This window comes from Trematosphaeria pertusa (genome assembly GCF_010094035.1).
Source record: "Trematosphaeria pertusa strain CBS 122368 unplaced genomic scaffold BU26scaffold_15, whole genome shotgun sequence".
Taxonomy (NCBI): Eukaryota; Fungi; Ascomycota; class Dothideomycetes; order Pleosporales; family Trematosphaeriaceae; genus Trematosphaeria; species Trematosphaeria pertusa.
This window is the reverse complement of record NW_022987226.1, coordinates 1012535-1038433: the sequence shown is the minus strand read 5'-3', so window position 1 is coordinate 1038433 and position 25899 is coordinate 1012535. Positions and strand designations below refer to the sequence as shown.

At 55.1% G+C, this 25899-nt stretch overlaps 10 protein-coding genes across 10 annotated transcripts; 6 read left to right on the top strand and 4 right to left on the bottom strand.

Moving 5' to 3' along the window:
• Window positions 1-5: 5 nt before the first annotated feature.
• On the bottom strand, window positions 6-3278 carry BU26DRAFT_523051 (kinase-like protein). Its single transcript, XM_033829948.1, has 4 exons — window positions 2861-3278; window positions 2284-2806; window positions 750-2232; window positions 6-707 (listed from the first exon to the last, which is right to left on the bottom strand). Exons 1-4 carry the CDS (start codon window positions 3000-3002, stop codon window positions 426-428), a joined length of 2430 nt encoding a protein of 809 aa, XP_033679399.1. The 5' UTR covers window positions 3003-3278; the 3' UTR covers window positions 6-425.
• Window positions 3279-5107: 1829 nt separating this feature from the next.
• Window positions 5108-6052, top strand: BU26DRAFT_509295 (uncharacterized protein; the record flags this gene model as incomplete). Its single annotated transcript, XM_033827138.1, has 3 exons — window positions 5108-5233; window positions 5272-5696; window positions 5848-6052. The coding sequence occupies 3 exons, from the start codon at window positions 5108-5110 to the stop codon at window positions 6050-6052; spliced, it is 756 nt and encodes a 251-aa protein (XP_033679398.1).
• A 1029-nt stretch (window positions 6053-7081) lies between these two features.
• On the top strand, window positions 7082-9645 carry BU26DRAFT_569376 (uncharacterized protein; the record flags this gene model as incomplete). Its single annotated transcript, XM_033833880.1, has 8 exons — window positions 7082-7112; window positions 7167-7290; window positions 7984-8257; window positions 8310-8570; window positions 8623-8753; window positions 8811-9150; window positions 9233-9342; window positions 9396-9645. 8 exons carry the CDS (start codon window positions 7082-7084, stop codon window positions 9643-9645), a joined length of 1521 nt encoding a protein of 506 aa, XP_033679397.1.
• A 2556-nt stretch (window positions 9646-12201) lies between these two features.
• On the bottom strand, window positions 12202-14145 carry BU26DRAFT_569375 (uncharacterized protein; the record flags this gene model as incomplete). Its single annotated transcript, XM_033833879.1, has 2 exons — window positions 12202-13930; window positions 13979-14145. 2 exons carry the CDS (start codon window positions 14143-14145, stop codon window positions 12202-12204), a joined length of 1896 nt encoding a protein of 631 aa, XP_033679396.1.
• Window positions 14146-14232: 87 nt separating this feature from the next.
• On the bottom strand, window positions 14233-14658 carry BU26DRAFT_569374 (uncharacterized protein; the record flags this gene model as incomplete). Its single annotated transcript, XM_033833878.1, has 1 exon — window positions 14233-14658. One exon carries the CDS (start codon window positions 14656-14658, stop codon window positions 14233-14235), a length of 426 nt encoding a protein of 141 aa, XP_033679395.1.
• A 1077-nt stretch (window positions 14659-15735) lies between these two features.
• BU26DRAFT_509292 (cytochrome b5) lies at window positions 15736-16368 on the top strand (the record flags this gene model as incomplete). The annotated part of the gene is made up of 3 exons (XM_033827137.1): window positions 15736-15745; window positions 15806-15833; window positions 15888-16368. The coding sequence occupies 3 exons, from the start codon at window positions 15736-15738 to the stop codon at window positions 16366-16368; spliced, it is 519 nt and encodes a 172-aa protein (XP_033679394.1).
• Window positions 16369-17261: 893 nt separating this feature from the next.
• BU26DRAFT_569372 (uncharacterized protein) lies at window positions 17262-17803 on the top strand (the record flags this gene model as incomplete). The annotated part of the gene is made up of 3 exons (XM_033833877.1): window positions 17262-17397; window positions 17521-17588; window positions 17765-17803. The coding sequence occupies 3 exons, from the start codon at window positions 17262-17264 to the stop codon at window positions 17801-17803; spliced, it is 243 nt and encodes an 80-aa protein (XP_033679393.1).
• A 1288-nt stretch (window positions 17804-19091) lies between these two features.
• Window positions 19092-21027, top strand: BU26DRAFT_608819 (aromatic compound dioxygenase). The gene is made up of 3 exons (XM_033835883.1): window positions 19092-19728; window positions 19812-20299; window positions 20351-21027. The coding sequence occupies exons 1-3, from the start codon at window positions 19453-19455 to the stop codon at window positions 20622-20624; spliced, it is 1038 nt and encodes a 345-aa protein (XP_033679392.1). The 5' UTR covers window positions 19092-19452; the 3' UTR covers window positions 20625-21027.
• Window positions 21028-21457: 430 nt separating this feature from the next.
• BU26DRAFT_100128 (uncharacterized protein) lies at window positions 21458-24105 on the top strand. The gene is made up of 8 exons (XM_033819289.1): window positions 21458-21922; window positions 21977-22465; window positions 22522-22607; window positions 22658-22914; window positions 22961-23095; window positions 23142-23252; window positions 23308-23494; window positions 23566-24105. Exons 1-8 carry the CDS (start codon window positions 21613-21615, stop codon window positions 24001-24003), a joined length of 2013 nt encoding a protein of 670 aa, XP_033679391.1. The 5' UTR covers window positions 21458-21612; the 3' UTR covers window positions 24004-24105.
• On the bottom strand, window positions 24006-25019 carry BU26DRAFT_608817 (uncharacterized protein; the record flags this gene model as incomplete). Its single annotated transcript, XM_033835882.1, has 2 exons — window positions 24840-25019; window positions 24006-24792 (listed from the first exon to the last, which is right to left on the bottom strand). Exons 1-2 carry the CDS (start codon window positions 24944-24946, stop codon window positions 24006-24008), a joined length of 894 nt encoding a protein of 297 aa, XP_033679390.1. The 5' UTR covers window positions 24947-25019.
• Between the last annotated feature and the right edge of the window lie 880 nt (window positions 25020-25899).

Sequence of the window (25899 nt, the reverse complement as noted above, 5' to 3'; positions counted from 1 at the left end):
CTGGGCTAATATTATCATTCGGATTAGTATTGCCATTGACAAGGGCTGAGGGGGCGTCATGTCGACCTTACGTTCCTGGAAAGCAACCTCCCTTCAGTGAACCCAGGCAATTTCGTGTGTAGCCAAAGATGATTCAGAAAGTGCATTAAGTAGGCCACACTGAGCCGTCACCATTCCAAACCATCTATTCCCTGATGTCCGGACATGCCTGCAGTAGATACATACACAACCTCGACGACGTCCAGATAATACAAGCGCCTCTGGGATCGCCATCTGCGAGAAGCCCATCACCTGAGTTGGCATTCCGTGTCCATTCACGAAGACATGTCGTATGACCATGTAAGAAGCCACCTCTCAAAAATTATCTGCATAACCTCCTAGGGGCTTGAAAGGCGTGCATGCAACGCTGAAAAGTGACAAGATGCTTACCTCCGTATGCCTGCGGCTCCAGAACGCTTCATCATCGGCTTGATCACCGCGGATCTCGGCATGAGCTTCTGTTGGGGGAAGAACTTGTGGGCAAGAGCCTCCTTTGGCTGAATGCGCTTCTCAACATTGAGGTTGAGGCAGGCTCCGAGAAGGTCGGCAAAGTCGTTAAGCTCGGTTGCAGTCGGTCCGGCTTGGGCGATACCGCGAGCGGCATCGCTGACGCGAGTCTTTAAGTCGCGAGGTATCTTCTTCTGCTGTTCGATCTTGCGAATAGAAGCCTGTCACTGTTAGCGACAGAATAGCATAGGAGATATACGTACAATGCCGTGCTGATCAACCTCCCGGCTGATGAACTTCAGCGGAGGTCCAGCTTCGAAGTGTTCCAGAACGTTCTGCAATAGACCTTTTTTGAGCAGCTTCTCGGTGGGCCATCCAAGGCAGTCCATGAACGCCTTGACCATCTGATTGTTAGTACGACCGGTGAAGAGGATCTTCCCCGTCCACAGTTCGTAGATCGTGCATCCAATGGCCCACATGTCTATTCCGTAGCCGATGTCCATACCAAGAATGATCTCAGGCGCCCGGTAGAATCGACTGACGAGATACTCGGTGCGCTCCATGAGATCTCGCTTGTCGACAGCTGTACCAAAATCGCAGAGCTTTATTGTTTTCTTGTCCGGTGATACCAGAATATTGTCGGGCTTCAAGTCGCAGTGGACCACCTGGCAATTCTGCAGGTGTTGCAGACCGATGAACATTTGACGAGCATACGTCCTGACCGCTTGCAGTGACAGGCCGTGGCCATTAGTGTCTTCTTTGAGGAGATCTCGAAGATTCTTCGACATGTGTTCGAACACAACGCAGAGATGGCCCTTGTGGTCGAATGAGCCGAGAAGCCGGATGATGTGGCGCTTGTCGTGCGGATCCGCATCGTTGACCTTTCGCAAGAAGTCCATCTCCTTCTGACTAGCCTTTCTCATAAGATCGTTCCTGCGGATCATCTTGATGGCAACGAGCTTGTGGTTCGTGTCATCGCCTTGGATCTTGACGTCCTCAGCTTGGGCAACGTTTGCGAACACACCTCGCCCAAGGCTTTTGATCATCCTGTAGCGGCCGCCGTTGACAAGCTCGTTGCTGATGACCTTGTAATAACCTTCCGGATCGTCCCAGTTGTCCAGCAGCTTCTCATCGAGCACAGTTCCCTTGGCTATGTCGTTCACAGCCTCCTCAACCCCTGCTTCTTCGTTCTCATCCTCGTCATCTTCGAAGTCGAACATGTCGAATTCCTTCTTCTGTTTCTTTGCCGGACCCGCTTTCTCCGCAGGCAATGTGGAGAGCAGCTTCGGGTTAGTCTCGCTATAGGCATCAGATGGAAGTTCAGACTGCCGCGCTTTCTGGGCAGCCCGGTCGCGGTCATCGAGCATATCCTTGGTGGGATCATAGTCTGCTGCTGATGTTCCATCTGCTGTCGGGCTGTTGGCCTCGCTGACTCCTCCTTGCTTGTCGACAACCATGACGTCTGGAGAGGCTGGCACGGAATCCAAATCACCAATGCGGGGAGACCCGGCAGGCGAAACAGAGCTTTCGACCGGTGCCGCGGGTGAAGCAATGTTTGGGGTGGTGCTCTCAGAGGCATTAGCAAGAAGGGCTTGCTGGAGCAGGTTGTCCTTTGGCTTGTCTTTCTCGGCAGCGGCTCGTATAGCGGCCCACCTACGCCTCTTCTCCTCGCGAGTCTCTTGCGCTGGCGCCTTGTCCTCGTTAGCTGGCTCAAGCGGGTGCTCAAGCTCGTCCTTTGGACTTGTCCTAGAGTCATCTATTAGCAAGGTATCTACCGTGAAAGATAGGGGCACTCGCATTTCAACGTCTTTGCTCTGGGTTGATGGGGCAGCGGCTGTAGACTGCCTATGTGACGCGACCTGACCGTTTGGTTGAGATTCTCGTTGGATGCCCCTACGCTGATAATCGTCCCTGCCGTGGTGAGCAGGCCGGTCTGCTGGGTATAGGCCGTCACGGAAATCGGGCACCGGAGCTGGCCTCTCATTGTCGGCGTAAGAGATGGGCTTGGCGTGCGGTCGGCCGTTGTAGGAAGTGGGCTGAGACGGGGCGGCCCGAATGTCTTCAAGATGCGGTTTGGGTCGGCGTTCGCGGTGCCTGCTACGATCAGTGTGATGCCGCTTCTCCGGTCGGCCGCCGGGCAGCGGTAAAGCCTTGCGCTTGGCAATTGATCGCGAATCGTCAGGTTCGCGGTTGTCTCGACCATGACGGAACGGCGAAGGAGAGCGGGAGGGGCCGCGCTGATGACGATAGGGAGAAGGCGAGCGAGTGCGCTTCCTACGGTACGGGGAGGGCGAGCGGCTCAAAGCCCGATACTTGTAGCCTGACGTTATCAGCATGTGCCGCGATGGTCGAGGCACCTGAGGGGGAGACGCACCATATTTATCTGAAGCTCCGTCCCGGCCAAAGACCCTGTCCGAGCCGTTAATCCTGCGTTCGCCGTGCTGACTGATGCTGTTTGCCTTGTGCTGGTGTTCGACTACTTCGCCCTCCGACGCTGAGCTCGCGCGGGAGGCCATGTTTGTCGTCTACTCTCTCTGGACTCCTACAAACAAAGATTCGAGATTTTGGCGTCAGCTTGCTTCTTGTGTTTGAAGAATTGAGTGCCTTTGCCACTGACTGTATGTCCCAAGCTGGAGCGCACAGCAAACCTGCCCGGCCGGAGCGGGGTTTGTAGGCAAGGAGCGCGTAGAGAAGAGACAAGAGCGAGTCGCAGTGCGACCCTTCAGGTGGAAGGCGGACTGAGGGTGATAGAGAGGGTTCCGGATGCAGCGTTGTTGCGGTGGAGATGTTGTTCTGTCGGGGAGTCGCGGGGCGTGAGTGTGAGGTCACCGAAATTCTGGCTAGCGTCTTGGCATTCTGGGTGCCTCAGCGCTGAATCACGTGCAGTTACATTCACATCCCGCATCTGGACTCTATTGCCGTTCCCTACATTCACAGCATCACCAACTGTACACTGAACCATTGCATTGTCTAAAGATTTGTCATAGCCTTTACAGCTTCCGATTGCGGCAAAGGATCCGCCTGCTTGAAGGAACAGATGGAACGGCTTGCAGCATGGTGGTCGTCAAGACTTCAGATGCATCCGCCCTCGTCCAGTCAGAGTAGGTGTCTGTACCCAATGAATAGGGATCGAGGCCTCATTTGCCGATAAGTATCTGTGGAAGGACTCAAAGCTGATTGTGACCTTGCAAAAATACCTGAATATTCGTATCGGCCTTGAATTGCAAGTGCGCGACCCTCGTGATACTTGCGCGATGGTACCTTTCTGGAAGCTGGCCTTTAGTGAGGCGGAAGGTGTACCAGGCCAATGAGCCCCGAGCAGCGGGCTGGGGTTACGGACACGACGAAACTGCTGCTGCCCAGGCAGCGCATTACATTACCTCCTAACTCAAGGCCACCGGAAGAAATAGGAAAATCATAGGCAATTGACATTGGGGTTCCATGTCGGTGGCAAGGCCGACTCCACTTGCCGAAGTCCACCGCAAAGTTTATTGCGCCTCTTCCAACGCTAACTCGGGACCATCTACTAAATCGCTAACCTAGTCAGTTTGGGCGTCCCGCCGCTTCTCATGCAAGTATGGGTATCAGTAATACTAAGCAGAGGTAGGAGTCAGTTAGCAAGACTCGGGTCGAAGATGAGTAACTACTTTCACATGGCGGAAGCCAGAGCAAGATGCGAAAAACGAGGCATTTCCTGCGAGGCACCCTCAAGACCCAAAGTTTCCATGCCAAAGTGAGCAATTTACGTTATCCGAAAAGTATCGAGCTACTCGCACAAGCAGTGTGCAGCGGATCGTGCCGAAGGGCCACAGGTCGACCAGAGTGGAGCCTGCGCCTGGTACAAAGGGTAGCATGCAAGAGCACAAATTCAAGAAAGGCCGACGAACGAAACAGCTTACGACAACATACGATTGGAAAAGCGTTGGCGGGGATTATCCCGCGAGCACTGGCTGAAATACCGCCGCATGGAAACCGTCTTGGAATACCGATAGACGGAACAGGTAATTCAGGCGAGAAGAGTCTGGGATGTGCGATCGAAGGACTAGGAAATGGCGTGAGTTTGACTATCAAGCTTAGTTCTGTTGGGGACTTCACCTGAATTAACTTTGAGGGACAGTATGTGCAAAGTTACATGGTGGAGACGCTGATCTTTTGTCTAGACCCCGGATGTGCGAGCGTATTTACGAGCGCAACTAGGTACTGCGAGACAGATAGGCGAGAGATGGGTTGCAGGAGGAGCGGTAGGACAAGGGGGTTGAGACCCTGCAATTGGGCAAGAGCGGAGTCCGGTGAGACTCTCTTCACAAGGCTAAGCGGATGCTCGCGCTTGTGGAGGCTCAAGCTGGTGCCAATCATTCGGGTCAGGACTGGCGGACCGTTTGGCAGGGGAAGTCTAGTCGCTTGGAATTGGGGCTTCGGGCTTGGGCTTAAAGGGCATGTTCCCCATCACACAATGCCCTAATGGCGGCTGCTACGGTAGGTGCAGATGTATGCATCGAATAGCCCCTGGGTTGGCCTCCGTCGGGAAAAGTCGCCCGGGTTAGAGCGCACGTCAGTCTCCAGCCACACAAGCTGAGGCGCCCAAAGAGATCAAAGCATGCTTTGCGTTGATATGGTCGCCATGACTTATATCTTCAGTCCTGCCTCGAGCGCGTTGACTTCGCGGGCAGCTGCTGAGTGCATTCGGGATGAAACATGCACGACCTGCAGTGCGGTCGGAGCTCAGGAAGCAGATTCCATGAACGTGGTAAACCGTAAGCGTAGATACTTGCGATGCTCGTCCAGATATGGTTTGGTGTTGCATCAGATAGAGTTGGGCCGGCCAAAATAATGCGGGGAAAGAGCGCAGTGGGCACGCAGCAGGCCTCCTTCCCGTATCTCCACGGGAGTCTGGAGATACCACGTCCGGCGACGGAGGCGGTGCAGATATCCTCAGTTTTTCCGCTTCGATCGTCATGGGCCAACGAGGCGACAGCCCACGGTGAGAGATCTGCGCTGGATTACAAGGTCGGCGGCAAGAAAATCGGCCTGGCAGCGGCGCCACACGTTAGCGGGCGCCTCCAGCCAGGGTCAACATCGAAATCCCATCCCAAGAAGCGTCGGCACCCTCCTTTACCAATCAAGAGCGCGGAAATGGATATACATGCCACTTGTAGCCAAGCGCCGATCCGTCTCGAAGTATCTCCGCAGCGAAGACCTCAAATTGCAGGGTGTGCTTTTTGACATTTGGGTGAAGTGAGCTACCACATTTTCCCACCTCTGATGAGCTGCCATGGAATGATACACATCATCGCGGACTCCATTGAAAGGGTAGTTCGTGTCCGGAATGCCAACCCGATCGGCTTCGACCCGCAATACCAGACGGCGACGTGATCCGTTGATGGGACGGACGATGCAGACGACGGGAGATTGGCAGTGTCTTAACGCCGTGGGAAGTCTGATCTCCGGTTTGCCGCCAGGGAAAGTTCAGTCGCGCGCGAAGCAGTTCAAGGCAAAGCATGGAGGTATCCACTGTTACAGCTTCGCCATTGTTGCAACGACGCGTCGGACATGCCCCCCGGAATGAGCGCACGAGCTCGCCTATCACCGCGCTGCATGTGATGCGCCGAACCAAATTCGACTGCTAAACCGCCACAGCAAATGCCATTATACCGGCTTTGGTGTAACACCGAGAGAAGACGTCTTCGAGAAGCCGCGATCAGAATGCCACTAAGCGGAGCACGACGTCATGAGCTTCATACGTCAAAGGGGCGGATCGTCGTCGTCGCATCGAGGCGGTGCTACCAGTGAGCTGAGACGCGATGTATCGGTCCGACTGCATAGTATCGCCTTGCCGGCTTGGGCACTCGACGCCCGCCCCATCGTATAGAGTGCCTGTTGGCAAGCAGCCAACCTTGCGTCTGAACGATGGTCCGCCCTGTATAAGGGTCCAGAACGCTACAGAGCGTGCGCTATCCGGAGTCAAATTCCATTTAGTATCCGACGACGCACATCAATTCGTACGGTGCAAGCCGCAGCATCACCCTTGTGACGACTTGCATGGGCGCGGAGCGCGGAGCCCATAGCGGGCAGGGTAGAGAGGGCACCGTTCAGTGACGCGCCTTGGTTCCCTGGGTGAGACTGAGAACAGGGCGCCACGAATAAGATCCGGCAGACCGAATACTGCGTCGCCCACACCCACTCTTGCCGGATTTGATTTCGGGTTATAACCTGGTTGACTTCTGCGGAGGACGCCGGCCTGGACAGTTCCGATAATACCGCAGCTCAGCCGACTTCCCCGCCGTTCTTGGATTGTGGTCCCGCTAGACCCTAGATCCGACCTTGCATCCGCTTTCCCAAATGGTGTTTAGGTGACCGTCCTTTGAAACCCGTTCCAGCACACAGTGCTTGTCAGCAGGGTAAACGTAAGGATTGGCTAAGCCCAATGGTTTACCGTACGCAACCCTCTGCGAAGAACGTTATAGGAAGTAAACCCCCGTGAGTATGCAAAGCCGATGCGCTTTCACGGTTTCAGCGTGTTTATTTCTCTCATCCGTTTCCACGATCGAATAAAGCTTCTCTGCCGATTGCGGTGGACTAAGACATGATCTCACTCATGTCTCCAGAATCAGCAAATTCCTCTCCAGGTATGAACCGAACCCAATACGAGAACAACCTGCAGCCGCTGATATAGACAGCAGGGGCCAGCTATTGGTATGGCGGCGACCTCCAGAATGAGTTGGATGGCTTCCCACAGGATGGACCGAGTCTTCGTACATTGCGTCGAGCCTCAGGGGCGGTGATCCATTCGAACGCGTTCCACAGGTGAGCTTGCTTCTGCAATGTCTTTTTCTTTCTACGGCTGGCCTTCACGAAAGCTTCTTGTTCCACGCTGTGGATTGCAGTGGCGCTGGGCAACGGCGCCCTCGGTCCTCGTGGCTACTCTGTCCGAATTACGAAATTTCTTCGGATAATTCCTACGCAGGCCGCGATATTCGGTTCATAGGACGGTAGCGACGAAATTTGTCCTGGCCACGGGGCATCTCCTGCTCCAGCTCCGGACAACGACACGTCCAATTCTTTCGCAACAGGGAAGAGGATTTTGTGAGACCCGAGTCTGATGGGAAGTCCTTTCAACCTCGGCCACCCACAACCGCAGACATCTGAACGCCCTCGGATCCGCATGAGAAGCTGTGTGGAGCAGCTAGGTTTTGAGTGGGCGGTATTTGCCGAACCGTCATTCATGCCCCAGCCCGACGATCGATATGCACAGATCAGCCCACTGCGGAGCCCAAACCACGCCTCTTGCAAGATCTCTCGCGATATACAGTACATCGGCGTATCAGAGACCGTAATCCGTCGCAGCGCTCTGCTCGGAGCGGTATCGCGGAGAATTGCCAATTAGACCGAGTAATGCCAGGCCAAGCATCTTTGTCCAGGACCGGAACTCTCTCGGGAGTTGTGGAGAAGCCTCTCGTTCACTTCGATGCAAAACATCCCCAGCTGACAAGACGACAGCCAGGAACTGGACCCGTGCGAACATAGCGCAAGACTACTCCGTTTCGATACATCGCAAGCATCCGCACTGGCTTTTCGATCCCAATCTTCATCTACCTCTGCCACCTCTGCCAACAATAAAGCCCCCTTAGCGCCAAAGCAGGGGCTTGCAGGCTCTCTGGCGAACACTAGAGGCCAGCATAACTCCCCCATCTCCGGTACCTATGCCCTACGCACTCCGCGAGGAAAGATCACCTCAATCGCTTGCGAGAGCTGTCGGAAGCGGAAGTCGAAGGTGCGCAGCAGATACGCCGGATAGTCTCGACTCTCCTGACACTCTTTTCTAGTGCGACGGTGTGCGGCCGAAATGCAATACGTGCCAGACCAAGAACCTCGTGTGCGTTTACGATGTCGCCGAAGACGGCAAGACGACCACGCAGTTGCGGGCGCATGTCAGGAGGCTCGCAAAGGAGCTCGATGACATGAAGTCAATCGTATCGTTGCTAGCCATAGCGCCGGACAGGGTGTCTGCGGCGAATTGGGCGAGCGAGTTAGAGAAGAATGGGTTTGCACACCACTCTGCCGCGGAGATCCGGCGGGCGCTCCAGGTCAGCGAGCCTTCCGCATCTCACTCTCGAATGTCTTGTTCATCTTTTGCAGGAAGCCGACAACCTTCTGCGCCCATTGCCAGACCAAGAGTCGTCAGGTGGTACTCCTGGAAGTGAGGCGTTCTCTCGGCCAACACCAAGTATTGCCACATCGTCATACGATGGATCCTCGCGGGACGGAAGGTAAGAGAATACCAAAACAGAAAGACAAGGTCGGCAGGGGACTAACATGTGAAACAGCAGAGAGCAGAGCCAAACAGCGTTACCGTTCCCACTTCCTGACAGCGCAATGGGCAACACGTCCCTCGACTTCAACAAGACGGGCGAACTCGGCAAGTTCAGCTTCGACTGCGCCTTCTACCGAAGAACCAAGAGAGACTTGCTGGCCAACGGTTGGGATAAAGCACAAATCTTCGGGCGGAACGAGATAGATGTAGATACTTTGTTGCTAGGTTTTACGGATCCTCAGGATGGACAACCGGTGACAACTTGGGCGTCCAGGACGGTCAATAAGCTCTTGCCCGCGGCTCCTCTACCAATTCGCTTGGCTTCGGGTTTCCTCTTGACTCAGATGATGAGGGTACGTCCTTTTCAGCCAAACCAAAGCGTCCATTCTAGTTTCATCCGGACCAAAGCGAAGGGCATGCGCTGATGTCTCCCAGTGGCTCATATGGCCCAACGTCGAGAACATGAATTCGATGCCCGAATGGTTGATGCCTCTTCCTAGGCAAGACTGCTCGCCGTACGATATCCTGGTCGACCTTATCCCCTGGTAAGCGGATCTCCCTGGTTTCCTTCTTTTTAACAATATTCTGACATCTTTAGGCCGCAACTCCGTCAATATCTTTACGAACACCCCAGGGAGTTTGTAGTAGTGGCATTCGTCGGTCTGATAGACATAGACTGGCCATACGCGGAGGATGCTTGCCATTACTGGGACATGGAGACCGGATATACACGTTTAACCCCGCTCTTCGAGAACCACATCCGCGACCTTAACAATTGGACTTTAAGCGCCAAGGCTATGGAGCTTATGCCTCAGCTAGAGGCTTTACTTCCCGGGGCGATACGGTAGACCGGTTGTGGGATATGGCGTTCGGTGGGCATAGTAGCATTCCCGTCCATTCCCGTCCAGCTAATAAGTCTTTCTGTATCCCTGATCTCCTCTACGGCACATGGCCCTCTCTTCCGTACATAGTTTCTCTCGTTTCGATAAGCGCATCGCGTTCGTTTTGGGTGGGGTCGTTTAGCTGGGCTGCACAGTAGTCGGGTAGGGAATATCTTAAGACAAGAAAAAGCAAGCGGCATCTCCACAAACAGCCACAACGCGAGCAGGCTCTCTCGTATTAATACCTGTCTCACCCACCCCTGCTCTACGGGAATGACCGTGCCATGTGCAGGTGGAATGAGAAGCCAGCCCCGCCAAGCTTACTCGGTACACTAGCCGACTAGCTCCTGAAGCGCTCCGCGGAGCAACCTCCCTTCCGCTGACTCGCCCAACTGTCCTGCATCCGATGCCCGCTAGGAGCTTCACCACCATGGCGATTGTTACAATCGTGGTCTAAAGCTCCGAGCTCCGACTACGTATATCCATGCCATTGGGTAGAGCGTGGAGAAAGACGCGCCGATTCCGGGGAGTCTCGGATTCGGACAGGTGGTGTATGTACGGCCGTCGCACAAGGAACACCGATGAGGTCGTTCGTCCCCAGTGCTGATTCAGTGCCGCGTCACTATCCAGGACCTCATAACACAGGCTACCCTACCGCTTGTCCGGAGTCCCAAGCATGCGGCGTTGTGATGCCATCAATCGCCATTTGACACGACTGCAAGACCCACAGTGTTGCCGGCCGACGAAAGCAAGTCTCCCGAGTACTGTGTAACAGCATCCCACTTCCTACGGCCCTCATCCGAAGCCGGCTTCAGAGCGCTCGCTCACCTGATCCTCTCTTTCTCAAACGCCCTCAAACGCTCCTGCATCCGCGAAACAAACGTATCGCCGATTGTCGAAAGAGCGCGCCGATGCGCCGGCATCGTCGGCATTAGTTATATCAGGTTTTCGGCGGACTACTGGATTAGTCGCCTCGCCTCGCCCGAACATGGCAGCCTTGCTTTCCCTTTCTCCGGTCCCTATCCGCATGGGCAAGAGATTGGTGCAAGCCACTCCGGTATGCATGCAGCATGCCATACACAGGTATAGCCTCGCATACGTCGTCCCGTGCCTGCTCATCCAATGTCAATCCCTAGGATCTGCGTCTCCGCGTATGGCTTGCGCTAGGAGGCGAGCAACCGAGCACCGGCGGGGTGGGACCTATGAGGATGCAGCGTGAAGGACTACATCCGAGGCAGAGGGGCGTGTGTATGAGTTTGTGGATGCGTAGAGTTTGCCTCTTGCACATCTGGAGGAGGATTTAGGAGCGTTGCTGGCGCAGGTGGCTTTGGTCGGGCCGAAGAGAGATCGTTTGAATTGGGAAGAACCGCGTGCTGTTCGTTCGACTCTTCTATGCTGATGAAAGGACGTGCTAAGTCCACACCCCTTCCCCGCCATCCTTGTTTTCTCCCACGAGCTCAGGCTCAGAGAACATGCCCTTGCGCCTAGTCACTCAATGATTCGATCATTCAAACCCCAACCCCTCCTCCACTATCCCGTCTCCCCCTTCGCACAACACGCCTCACGACAGGAACCCAGAACCCGCGCGAACGGTCCAACCGCAGCGCCACAAATCCATCTATCATTCGCCCTTACCGCATTAGATTAGCCCTCCGTCAGCGTCGCCCTCCGCATCGTCGATCACCTCCGAGCATAACAGAGAAAGTACCACCTCACTATCTCCTACGACTCATATTCTCGCGTCAGCTTTTGCGCTGGAAACACATGCTCGGATCTGCGTGGCCATCGGCCCCTGGAGGCTGGCTACTACGGGCGTAAATTCACTACTAGATCGACTCTGGCCCTTTGCGAGGCTTGCCTCCGCGGAGCCCTCATCATAGGTCTATGCACGACACTCAGCCACCAGCACAGTATCACATCCTGTTCCCAGGGCTAATCCATGCCTACTATTGACCAGCTTGCTCGTGTGCGCATTGGAGTCGGGACTGCTTCAGATTTCATGCCCCGGCGCTGCGTCCTGAGCTGGCGCGATCCGCTAAGATAAGGACGGCTCCCCATATCCATGAATAGCATCTATCGTCGCTCTACGAGCCCCCCGAAACGTCAAATCCTTATCAGACACCATACAAACCATGCATTTCAAAGCCTACTACCGCATTCGTAACGATAAGGCCGTCATCTGGCTCCAGACACATGGGTCCGATGTCCATAACAGCACGATATCTCAACTGCAATTTTGAAAGGGTGGAATCAAATTGAATTGAAGAAGGGTAAGAAAGGAAATGAGGTATCTTATCGGAGACGGGGATCGACACTTAAGAAAAAAATGAAAGGGAAGAAAGAAGGTATGGATCACCTCCACCCGGAGCCCCATCGCCTTGCTAGATGCCCACACGCCCCTCAAATGCACGGAAAAGAAAGAGACCGCCCATAGTCGCACCATTCAGGAGGACCTGCTCCAACCTGCAGACAAAGCCATGCAGCGCAGATGCAGCCAACGCGTCCGCAGCATCCGCAGGCTCGTCACCGCGTCACCCGCCTTATCCAGATCGCACTCTCACTCCCAGGATCAGCCTTCTCCCTCTTCCTCCACGCGCGGTGCAATTTGAGCCCCACGTCGTGCTCCTCGCGCTTGATCTCCGCCAGCTCGTCTTCGAAATCCTTCTTCCGCTGCTCTACTAGCCTCATCTTCTTGAAGTCCGTGACCATTGGATTCGGCGGCGCCATGTTGTTGAGGTCCCTGAGCAGGCGGTAGACGTTGGAGCGCCGTATGCGCAGATCTGCCATCTGTGATTCTAGGATCTCGACGTGGTCGGCGGCGGCGAGCTCGGTCGGTGGACGCGGAAGAGCTTTTTGCGTGCTTGTGGAGAAGGTCGAGTCTGGCCGTGGGGAGGGCGGGTCAGAGATCATGGTTGTGCGCGCGGAGGTTGCGGCGGAGGTTGCGGCAACGGGTTTGCGGGAGGGAATTCGATCGGCGACAGCAACGGGGCGCTTGCGGTTGAGGATCGAAGAAGCGGCAGAGATGGGCTCGGTTGGGACTCTGGACGTCGGTAACGGAGGCGGCGGTGATGGTGGCGGGGATTGCTGGTATGTGGTGTTTGTGTTGTACGTCGTCCACGAGAAGCGACTCGATGGCCCGTTGTCCCGGCTACCGGTCGACCCTGGGGTACCCTCGATCGACTTCCTCGCTACTTTCTTGTTTGATGGGGTCGCGTGCGCTTGCGTTGGCTCTCCCTGCGGCCTGCCGTTTTCATACACGGGCGAAAGCGGGTGATGTTTGTTTGTTGGTGTGATCGGGCTAGGGTACGAATAAGGCGCTTGATTACCCGGATTATGCGGAGAGGTGGGTGAAGCCAGACTCCGTGGCGGTGAGTTTCTCCCAACTTTGAGCGGGACGATGGGCTTAATGGGGTCCTCATGCATGTCAAACTCGTCCGGGGAGTCTGCGACGGGTGAGGTGTCAGCTGCAGCGGGAACGCGTTTAACGGTAGTCGTAGGCGAGCTTGCCGCATCGTGTTCGGACCCCTGCGCTTTTTTAGGTTCCGACTTCCGCACAAAGTTCAGAGGCTTGTCCGAGGGCTGGTCTTTGAAGGGCCTCACGATTTCGGCGCGTCCAATCGCGCGACTCCAAGGCTCGCGCGGTCTTGTGTCGACTGCTGGCGGCTTCGTACCGAGACGGCCCGCTCGTTCGGCGAGGGATTGTTGCCTTCTTGGGGTGGCATCCGGTCCAGTCACCGACACGTGATAGCCCATCTCGCGCCGCTCGGACGATGGTGGAGAAAGGGCGACTTTGGCGTAAGTCCCTGGACTGACAGAACCCGCCTTCCCCGCGTTACCGGACGTCGGTTCACCAGAGTACTCATCCCAGCGGACTTTGCTGTTAGGCGCGACTTTTCCTCCCCAGAACTTTTGCGTCGAAGTGGGTTGTTGGTTAGTCAGACCGGGCGGCGCTTTACGGAGAACGGGAATGTTGCTCGCGCCCCGAGACGAGGGATCGGCTCGACCCCGGTTTTCGTCGACGGGAGATACATCGCGCATTGAGCGAAATCTTTTGGGTAGATCTGAGTCCTCCTGTTGCTGCCGGTCGGGTTCGGGCGAACTAGGCGGCGATACGTCGTCGAAGTTGGAGCGCCTTGCAGCCGTGGGATTGTAGTTGTACCTCAATTCAGGCGAGGGCTGCGAGTACATAGACGATACCGTAGGCACTTCCGACACTCTATAGTCGCGTGGATATTGCGGTGAGAGAGAGTCGCTGGCTCAAGTTAATGACCGCGAGGAGCGGGGGGAAGAAGTGACTTACTAGCCTTGCGGGGCTGAGGAAGCATTAGGCTGATAATTGGCATTTTGGGCGTCGGCGACATTGGGAATGTGCCTGAGTTGGTCTTCGTCGTAAGTCGTTTCAAGAAGCACCGGGTTGCCTATTTGCTTCTCTTTCTCCCGCACGTGTCCCTGCAAACGTTTCCACATGATTAAGCCTGCATGAAACGCGAGTTAGCGAAATTTGGAATTCACATGAGGTCCGCATCAATACTCCACGCACTGAAAAGAGTGGAGTTATGCAATCGGGTCTTTGAATGGATTGTCCTCTGGCCCAGTTGGAGAGGCATATGAAGGGTGTGCTGTGAGTGCCCTTGACTCTTCGCGCTCAAACAACAGCGCTGGAGATTTCGGCGCCTCTTCCAGTGGCCTCGTGCCCTCAGCGCTCCGGGCCCACAGCCGGTACCGCATGGGTCGTGACATATTGCGCCTTTCCTGCGACCGTAGAAGGTAGACGAAGGCGTGAATGATTCCGGCCGGAAAGAAGATGATGCCCCATACAACGAGATTGACGATGACGCAAATGCCGGATGCGCCATCGAGGTACAAAGCGAGCGGAGGTATGAAAAAGGCAAGAACCAGGAGTCCTGTGAGCGTCCGCTTCCGGGGCTTGGGCAACGCGACGGAAGCTGGCCTAACATATCCGGGCTGCGGGAGAGTCATGATAGGACGGTCGGTCCGACTCGCGGGTGGTGATGTTTGGCGCGGTGGAGGTCCGGATGCGGATACTTGGAGCTGAGGAAGAATAGACAGGAGTGCGATGCAGGCCCAAGAATACACGGATGGCAGTCCGGTACTCGGGGTGGATGAAGGTGACGACAGGAAGCAGAAAGCGAGCAAGCAGATGTATACGTACCGATTACAATATTAGCAGGGAAAGTGCAGAGTTCCGGTGTTGAGGTTGATGTTGCTGTTGCTGTTTAGGTACACAGAAGCAGCGGGTGAGGTCAAAGAAGCACACGCAGCTAGGGCATGCGCGATGGCGAAGGTGAGGCTCAGGGCGGTTTACTCGGGACGCGAAAGCCGGGACCGCGAGTGCGCTTTGAGGCGCAGCAGGTGCTCTCGTGCTCTCGTGCTCACTTGGATCGCGGCCGCTGGGCGGTACACGGTCGGAGAGACTCGAGAGCGTCTGCAACGGTTCGACGAAGCTGGCCAAAATATGTTTCCTCAGTCCAGCTCTTGGGCGTGAGTCGACGAATGAGAGGCTGCCTGGGCGACCGAAATGAATCGCTTGCTGTGTTTCAGGGAAAAAGTCGGCGGTTTCAGAGTGGTTGGCGCGCGCAGTGCCGCTCTGGGTGATTCGCGTCAGGCAGGCCCGCTCTCGCGATGCGACGGGTATTTATCGAGGAAGCAGACAATGTGAGGGTCAGGTCAGTCGGCGCTGCTGGTGGTGAGAGGGCTTTTGAGGTGCGCTGGGCAGCGATATGGCGCATGAATTTCCGCGCCCAGAAAGGGCCCAGCTGGTGATTTGGCAGCGCAGCTCCTTTCACGCCTGGCTACAGCCTCCCCCTATCGTCGCGTGTTCAGGGGTGCAGATGCGAAAGGGAAATGCGAGCTGACTAACTGCTGCCGTGGTAAAGATTCGGGCTGTATGCGTCGCTAGTCGGCCGTCAGCGGTGGTGTTGTCAGCGCTCGGGGTTGCATCATCCCCACCCCGCCGCCACGGGCCTCGCCTCACCTCGCACTCTCCCGACAGCCCAAGTCCGTCCTCTACGCACTTAATTTCCCTTGGTGTCCGCAATGGCAGACTGTGAGTGGAAAAGAGTGTTTCCTGTCGTCTTCTGCGTGAGCCTCTGCTAAGAATAGCTAGCATCATCTCCTCCGCCCGCTGCCCAGGCGTAAGCTGCTGAAGCTCTACCTCCATGGACCCCCGTCGTCTAACAGCTCCATAGGGCCTCTCCCGTCACGCCCATCAACCTGATCCTCCTCGCCCTCTTCGTCTTCCTGGTGTACCTCCGCCTCAAGCCCGCAAAGCCGCAAGTCCTCCCGCGTGCCCCGCCGCCCACCGTCTTCCGCACATTTACCCCGCCGGAGCTCTTCCCCTACAATGGCCTGAATGGCATGCCGGTATACCTCGCTGTGCGCGGACGGATCTTTGATGTCACGTCCGGGAGAAACTTTTACGGTCCGAGTGGTCCGTATGCCAACTTCGCTGGACGCGACGCCAGCCGAGGTCTTGCGTGCGGCAGCTTCGATGAGGACATGCTGACCAAGGATTTGGACGGCCCGCTGGACGATCTGAAGGATCTGAACGCAGAGCAGATGGAGGCTCTGCAGGGCTGGGAAGAGCGCTTCTTGGAGAAATACCTCGTTGTTGGCAAGCTTGTGCCCGTTGGGAGCGACGAGGCGAAGGCTGCCGCGGCGCAGCAGTAAGACGACACATATGCAACTCGGAGTGGAGTAGAACGATCTGGTTCAAGAATCTGGCTACATGCAAACTATGCTCTCGCGTCACGAAACCAAGGAAGGTCATACGCCTCTTCTCCGAAACGCACAGAGCCGCGGTGTAGCGAATGGGGCATTCTATTAGAGCTCGCCTTTTCTATATCTCTGGAAAGTCCGAGGCCGTTTGGAAGATCGAAAGATTGTGAGGCCTGGGACGGAATAAAAACCGCTGTTATCTTCCTCGATGCGCCAGGCGATCCTTCTCTCTGTCTCTACTCTCGGCCTTTGTCTCATCCTTCTTACCATGTCCCATGTCTTCATTTAGGTCTTCCATGTTATCTGACCTGTGCCAAGGTCCGCATGAAATCGCCGCTTCCAAGGAAACGCTTCGGACTCATGGCATCCAGGTTCGCAGTGCAAGCTACCAGTGCCCTCGCGTATGTCGGGCTCACTGTCTACGTGCATCCTATTCCTTAAACATGGTCTTTGCAGGATGCACTTCCTGCGTCTCTGCTATACTCAAAACATGCCTGTTCGTCTAATGTTAGCACGGCTACAGCAGATCGCAGGTACGGTGCCGCTATCATGTTTCAGCCGCAATGCAGAGCGCCAATCACGCATCCCCGCATCTGCGGCCTGTAAGACACGCGTGCATATCCGTACACAAACTACTCCTGACAACAGATGTGGTAAAGCAAATAGACGGAGCTAGCTTGGGTTGGACTAGCGTGCCTTCCGGTTGTTGTCATAACTTGACCTCGCCCTCCAACTTTACCTCGACGTTCTCATCACTTCTTCCATCACTCATACTCCATCTCGACCACCAACATCTCGCGCCGACTCAGCCAAAGCTTCTACTATCTAATTACACGATAATCACTATGGCCCCAGCTACCACCAAGACCGCTGCGCCCAAGGCCAAAGCGGCGAACGGCGCCGGAGTCAAGAAAGCTGGCAGGCCAAAAGGCGGCAGGAAGGCCAACGCGAGGGCAGCAATGGCAAAGATGCAAGCCTTTTGTGAGTGGAATTTTTCCGTTACCGGCGAAAACGCGTCCAAATCACGTCGCGACGCGTTCATCACTACTGCCTCCCGAGTCAGAACGGCCACAACGCTGAATCAACGCTAACTTTGACCTACAGTCAAGGAACACCGCCCCAAGTACAAGAGCTTGGAGTTCAAGGACCAGCAGAAGAAACTTGGAGAAGACGTAAGTCAGCGCATCGGTTGTTAGGTTGCGCATCATCCCGCGCGTCAACCTGATCGACTGGTGATATGTTTCCCATCATTTCTCTTTCTTCTCGAGCCGTGCGCTCAAGGCCACCCGCGTCTTTCGGCCTTCTCCCGATTCCGCTCTCTCCAGTATAAGGCTGACGCGTCGTACAGTGGAAGAAGAGTTCCCAGAACCCTAAGAACGCTGCTTAATTATCGACACTTCTACGACTTGATTGCGCTGCCGGCTACGATATCGCAACTCGGCCGTTAAAGATTACACGACCTTGAGTCACTAATCCTTTCTGATATCACCGCGGAAACTCGGCTCCTGCTGTCTCGCTCTGGACAAGGCGCTTCACATTCGCCACGGTTTTCCTCTCTTCACAAGATTCCCATTTTCCTGACTTCTTTCATTAATGGGCTTCACGGCGGTAACGGATGGTGGTTTCTTGGGTTCGGGCCGGTTTATTTGAAGTATGCGCATGATTGCGCGTGCTTCAGTGCTTTTCTTCCTCGGATGGGTAAGAGGAAGCTGGGCGCACACGGTCAGAACTACGAATAGCTCGATGGCAATATGGATGATTAGGAGCTTAGCGCCGTGTGCATGCATTGCTTGCGTTGTTCCTGCAGCAGCGCTACCTCCTGCAGTTCAGGCTAATTGCACGCAGGATGCATGATGTCGATGCGGATGTTGTACGCCGAAGACAACTGCGAGAGGAGTACAGGCCGCTTCTGCGGCGTACCGTTCGCCCTGCCTTTCTCCCATCGAAACGCTCGTAGCACCCCTGGCTCTACCTGCCTGGTTCCCCACAAGTGCGCAGATTTACTGGACGCTTGGTCCCTTTCCCGCGTTTTCCACCGCCCCATTCATCCCCAGGAGACGCTCTTCATCTCAGACTCAACAAATGACCGAGGAGCATCCGCTGCAGATGCACGTATATCGACTACGGATGCATGGGTGGAGCTTCTGCCGCCACATAATCCGAACAGTAGCCCGCGCGCCAACACGCCTTAAACATCGGCACGCCCCGGGGCCCAAACTATGGGTACTACCATGTTGCGCCAGCCCATCCTTCCCATCACCTTCCATCTGGGGAATGAAGGTCAGGGTGCAGTGCCTGCACAGAAGATGGAAGAACACATCTATTGGGCCCCAACCGCTCGATTCATGGTTCCCTTGCAGGATCCTTACGTCTCGGGCGTCTCCTGGCCATGAACGTTATACGTGTGAGGCTCCTTCATCGGGCCGTCCCGTCCGAAAGCCCACGGATACTAACCATCAGGCCGCATTCCATGCGCGTCGGCATCTCCCTAATGATACTGTCCAGGCAAGGTCGGCTGTTGCGAGTTGCACCTGCTTCTACTATTCTTCCAGACCTCCTCATGTCTTGATAAGCTCAAAACACCTGCGGCAAACCTGCTGATTTTGAAGTGCTATACTACCGCAAAATGGCCATAACGTATCTAGGTAGGTTTGCAGCTCCCAGCTCTGCGTCACGTGGATAGTTATCGGATGTCAACCTTGGAATGCCCCACATCAGTTACCGAGCGCCCCTCCGACCTCATCTCTTCGCAACCACAAGCGGGGTAGCACGACCCGTTAGACCTTCATTTCCACGCCAGTGAACCTATGAGCGATCGTAGATCCTGATCATGTCAGCAATTGGAGATCGAACTCTAGGAGCTGCGGAATGCGCCCGCCATCTTTCAACATCAATTGCTAATCGTTTAGGACGCTTCATTAGAAGAGCTTTCGAGCTGCAGCCGTTGGGACTTGTCTTTCATTTCTCTTCACATTTACTTCTACCTCAGATTGAATATCCTGCTGTCGCCGCACGCGTCATTGCGGAGCACCAGCCATGTCCTTCAGCGTCGACCCCGACGCTTCCAACACGACAGGATCGAAACCGAAAGTCGATGTCCCTATCCTTAAAGATCTTACCATCGACAACATAACTGAGAATGTGCACCGCATCAACTCGCAAGCCGATGATGCACGGCTCAAGTATGTCCTCGAAAGACTAGTCTCGCATATGCACGATTTCGCGCGCGAGACGCGATTGAGTACGAAGGAGTGGATGGCGGGAATAGAGTTCTTGACTGCTGTGGGGAAGAAATGCACCGATGTGCGACAAGTACGTCTTTTCTCTCATATCCTTTCTGCCATTAATCGCACACCGGGGGAAGATGTCATGCTAACTACTAGCTCCTCGTTTAGGAGTTCATCCTCCTCTCCGACACCCTCGGCCTCTCCCTTCTCGTCGACTCCATTGACCACCCCAAACCGCCCGCCAGCACCGAAGGCACCGTCCTCGGCCCCTATCATACGCACGACGCCCAAGATAAATCCGCGGGCACTAATATCTCCGCCGACCCCGACGGCGAACCGCTCCTCTGTCTTTGCACCGTAAAGTCCACAACCGGCGAGCCCATCCCCGGCGCGAAGATCGACGTTTGGGAGACGGATAGCAAGGGCGTGTATGACGTGCAATATGAGGATTATAGTGGCGAAAAACCAGATGGGAGGGCGGTGTTGAGGAGTGATGACCAGGGAGTGTTTTGGTATAAGGCGATCGTGCCGGTGCCGTATCGAATCCCGAATGACGGGCCTGTGGGGGTTATGCTGGAGAAGCTAAAACGGCACCCATGGAGGCCGAGTCACATGCATTTTATGTTTGAGAAGGAGGGCTTTGATCATTTGATCACGTACGCGCCTCCCTTCCCCAAGACCAGAAGCGAACACTAATGGATTTCCAGCGCACTCTATCTCCGAGGCGACCCGTATGAGACATCTGATGCGGTATTTGGAGTCAAGGAGTCGCTCATCGTGGACCTCGGCACGGTAAATGCTGAGCAGGCGAAGAAGTACGATATCAAAGAGGGCTCGAAACTGCTTACGTACGATTTTGTGCTCGTCACGGACGAAGATACGAAGAAGTTGAGGGATGCGGAGGCGATGAAGGCTATGAAGGCTCTGGGAAGGGATCGTATGAAGATCCTTGAGGGTCTTCCCGTGCCGGATGTCGACTAGAAGGCTGAAAACCGGGTTCATGTAGAGAATGTGGGAGAAGCTAGGCGTCTGAGTGGCTGGAGTCCAGAAGAACGTCTCGCGTTTCCGCAGCCCAAGAACTCGTGCAAAGGCGGTCTGATCTCTCGTCTACACGACATCGTGCCATTGTACCCACCTGTGAAGGCCTCCAGGGTGGCTGTTACGTGCGTCGTTATATCCGGAGAATGCAACACCGGGAGAGGGAGAGTAAGGGTGGACGGTAGCACTTGGACGAAGGACTCCGGGAATCGAAAATGATGGAGAGGCAAACCATCGTTTGTTTGAATTTTCCTTTTATCACTCCGAACTTTGCAGCACTGCGCGGTTGGGCGCACAGCCACTGTGGCATTGAGGATTGACGTAACTGGACCAGAGAGGCTTAGCGTTTCGTTCCTCAACAACTACATTGTCCATCATCCGGCCATATACGGAAGGACGGTCATTCCCCAGATCGACACCATGCCTCTCCTCGAAGAGCCTGATGCGGCGCGGGCACACCACGTTCTTACGATGGCGCACACGCGACATACGCCACAGAATCAGATCCTTGGCGCAGACGTTCTCAGTATCTTCAAGCGAGCAAATGCCTCAAGACCCGCCACAGCCTTCAGTCGTCTCTTTCACACACCATTTGCTCCCGCAATGTCAGCCTTGGGATGAACCACCCTCGGTTGACTTCCTAAGCCTCGGTCAATTCCCACTTACGAGACGCCAGAACGTTTCGTCAATCCACACCAAACACTGACGAGCCTGATGTCGCGAGGCTGAACCCTTCATTCTAGGTGAGAACGAGGCTCTCTGAGCTGAAGAAAAGCCACAAAACGCCTCATAAATGTCAACCTAGGTGGTCCCACCACGGCGTGATGACAATAGAAGGATATACTACGGACTTTTCTCTACGCTGGGCTCGCGCAAGTTTTTCTTATCTTCGAAGACCGTCGGTTCGCCTGGTTTACCTCCAATTATTACTATGATGCCTAGCGCAGGTCAGACGACGCCAATCGTGCTGCTAACAGCTTTAAACATCGCTCATCTGATATCGTCTGCCCACGCAGCCTCGTGCTATTCACCCAATGGCACGCTAATACCCTCAGCTTACCAACCATGCCACCCAGACCGTCCCAGTATGTGCTGCGCGCTTGATCGAGATTATTACATCAACGAATGCCGAGACGACGACCTGTGCTTCCAACCAGACGGATCCTATATCTGGCGTGAGAGCTGCACAGATCCTACCTGGGAGAGTCCACAGTGCTTGAAGCTCTGCGCGAGTGGAGAAGGTTTGGGCCCGTGCTTTCAGTGGGAAGCAATTGCATAGGCTGATAGCAGGACAGAAGAAGGCGTTAATAGCAACAGTGGGGATGTCATCATTACCGTCTGCGAGGATGGAAGCTACTGCTGTGGCTATGAAAACACGCTCTGTTGTGAGAACAACCACGGATTCTGGATCGCCAATGGCCATGTGTATGATATCAGACCAAGCGGGATTGCGCTTGGTGCCTGGTCTACATCTGCCACCGCGTCGGCCACCAGCACACCCACGGCGCAGGATTCAGCGGACCCAACTGCAACAATCACACAGCCATCATTCATAGAACCGAGCTCAATCTCTTCTCCGACGATACTACCATGTAACGATCAGTCCTGGATGCCATCGCCCGAGAACTGGGATTTGGAAGAGGTGGACCAGAGACTCAGAGATGCTGAGGGTAATTGGGCTGGTGATACATCATTCGTCCAGTACATCTCCACACTGACTGGACAGCACGGACAGAAGTGCGGCATTGGACACATAGGAACGTGCACAGTCCCAGACTGCAATGGTATATACAAGACCTCGACTCCATAGTTGGGTATATATTTGATAACACGGCAACAGCGTTTCAGAGTTCAGGCGGCGAAAAGTGGGCGTACTTCGTGTCCATTAGCATTCTGCAAATGAACACCTTTCTCAACATCATACATGTAAGACTGCGACCCCAGGAAAGATGAGGACTACCTGACCCCTGCGGTAGAGCGGCATCGACGCTGGCAAATCCGACCTGAGCCTCGTAATCGGACAGATGACAAGCGATTTCTTCCATTTCGAACCCAAGCCCACTAAGAAGCCCATATGGCCCTGGATCGGTGCGCTGGTCACGACCGTGTTCTCCATTTTACCGCTTCCCCTGAATCCCGCTAGGCTGCCCGTTTGGTCAGCAGTAAGCGGGAGTGCTGCGGCATTTGTTAATGGGGGACTGGGTACTATTGCTCCTCCTTCGAACAACCCTGAGTATGGCATTCGCCCCTGATCGAGATTGCTCCGCTGACGAGTGTAGGGTGTTCTATCTCGGCACCATGCAAGAACTTGGTGTGGTGCTCAAGGATCTCACATTCAATACCACGGAAGGTTTGGACAGATGGTCTGCAACTCTATTTGAGGGAAAGGCGGATTCTTCTGGAAAGACTATTGTGTAAGCCCTGCTAAACTCCCAGATAGACATCCCTGACACAAGCCAGTGACTATTTCGGCGGCGGTCGATTCACCCTAAGCTATGACATCCAGGAGACCGATATACAGAGGCTCTACTTTCAGACTCTTGTTTCTAACGTAGTGAACGAGCAGTGGAAGTCAGTCGCTCACATCTCTATAGAAACCATTAGATTTGGGCTAATGATGGTATAGGAGCCCAAACGCTTCTACACGCCAGTTCATTATGTGCGCCAACGGCAGCGTACCATGCACGGATCGCTCCGTCTACAGCGAAGATGGCCGCGCATGCTGTCTCTACAGCCTAGACAAGGACGGGAACTACGCAATACCTCCCGGCCTCGACGCCCTGGGAAACTCGACATTCAACATAAACGCATCGGTAACTTAGCCCTACGCCACGCTATGTCTTTGTTCTTGTTTTCTACTCCAACGCTAATCCATGAGGAATAGGACATCACCGCCAGCAGTCTGCACTCCTATTCCGCCCAAGGTTTGAATTACACACTCTCCTCCTATGCCACCCGCATCGAAGCATCCCTCGGCACCAGCAACACAACTTCGGCCTTCGACCAAGGCGTCGCATTCCAGGGCACATGGACTATTCCCGTCTGCGACGTCGGCAGTAATACGAACTGGGTCGGCAACGAGGACAGCGCTGGCATGCCGTGCTGCTGTGGCCCGGCCGCTGACGGTACGTCATGCAAAGAGACGAAAGAATTCATCTATGCGGCCAATTTGGACGAGTGGGGTCAGTTTTACGCCGATTGTAAGGAGCAGTATCCAGGTTTCGAGGGACCGCCCAAGAAGAGCATGGGTGTCAGGAGTATGGGCGAGACGCTAGGATTGGCCATTCTATTGGCGCTACTAGTTGGCTGGAGTTTCTACTAGTCTCAAATCGTCATAACAGTAAACTCCCTCTTCCTCTCCACGCACACCATCCACCACCCCTCAAACCACTCCCTCACGCCCCTCCCCTCATCCTCCCCCGACCAAGGCGGCTTCGCATCCTCCACGCAAACGCACAAGTCAATCTCCGCCTCCCTCGTCGCCTCCTTCACCCGCTCGAATTCCGCCTCCAGATCCTCCCGATACATGACGCACTTCGCGTTCACCGGCCGCGGAAAAAGCTTGTTCCATTCGAACTCGGCGTCGTCGCACCAGCTCGACTCTTCCGCCGTCTCGGGCGGCGCGAGCAGAATGTGCAGGCTGCGCAGGTGCTGCACGGGCACGCAGCCAACGCCCACGAAGGCCGTGGTGAGAAAGTCGACCATGAGCGCGCTGTACCGGTAGCGCACGTAGAAAGCGTTGGTCGCGAAGAACAGCGAGGTCAGCTCCAAGAGCGCGGCGTTCCGCATCTGCGCCGCGGCGTCATCGCCATCGTCGTCACCGTCTTCTCCTCCCGCGGCGGCGGAGGGAAACGGCGACGCGCGCCCGAGAAGCGAAAAGCGGCAGCAGGCGACCGAGCGGGACGGGTCGTAGCGGAAGATACCGTCTGGAGGCTCGATGACGTAGACGCTGTCCGTGTATCCGATGATGAATTCGTAGACCAGGTCGCGCAGTTCACGGGGCAATTTGCCGTAGAAAAGAGCCCAGAAGTGATGGGATGGGGGGGCTTCAAGGTCTGGGGGGAGCGAGAGATTCGAGAGGCTGTGTCTGGTTCTATTTCGCTTCTTGAGCCTGCGGCACGTGAGTATTGATACGGGAAGAGAGTGGAGTGTGCGTACTGGAGAGGCGGCGTGTCGCAGAGCGTGGTTAGGTAGGTGTAGACTGAGCGTTCCCACGCCGCGATGTCGGAGACTCTTACGCGGCGCGCGTGTTTTGAGGGCGGCATTTTGGTTTTGAGGAGCGATGATTGAGGGGAGAGGAAAAGAGATACTTGTGAAAAGTCAGCTGGAGATGCGTGCTGGAAATGCGCAGGGCTGCAGGTGGGCTAGCCGATTGCGGGATATGGACTGCGGTTAGTAAGCTTCAATTAGACATCATACGTGTGTGCCATCGCCGAGATTCCGGCATCCCATTGAAGCACTCCTTGGTCCTGCGTCTAAAGGCTATAACATATAATTGACCTAGCTGTTCTTCAAAAGACGATCCGATATCACGATGTGGGGTAGAGTGCTGTAGCTATGCACCTGCATCTATTGTATGCATAAATCCGTAGAAATCTTGGCGGCTTCCTCACAAGCTCATGCGATACGAGCTTGCCCGAGCAAAGAACATCCAGCCGCTTAGGTACGCGCAGCTCGGGCCGGAATGTTCCAGCGGGGGCAAACTGCTAACACCAAGCAATCTCCAACCTGCCAACACAGTGTTATGCTTTAGCGCTAGCAACGATAATTTGGTGACTGTGATGAAGAACCATAGCGTCTAGTTTACACTAGTTCCCAGCTGCGAGGATTACTACATGCGGCTGTTCTCGCCATAGTATTAAGATGGTTGTACATTCCGCGAGGTTGGTGTGCGGAATGTACAGGTGGATGGTCGGCTCGACAACTGCGTGGAGGCTTGCGTATCTACGTTTGCCTTTCTTCTCGACTTCTGCTCAAAGCCCCTACGCACCGAACGAATGATCACAGGAACTCTCTTACCAATTGCGTGGGGGCTAATCCGCAGGAGCTAAGAAAACTCAAAAGTTGGTCTTGTCCTACATATGCTAACTTGGTTGGGGCTGATCAGATAGCAGTGGCGAGGACCGTTACACAGCGTTTGTTGAAGGAGGCAGATCCAATGGGCGTTGCCGAAGGCTGAAAGAATCGGGGTCACGTTGCCACATAGAGGCAACGCGGG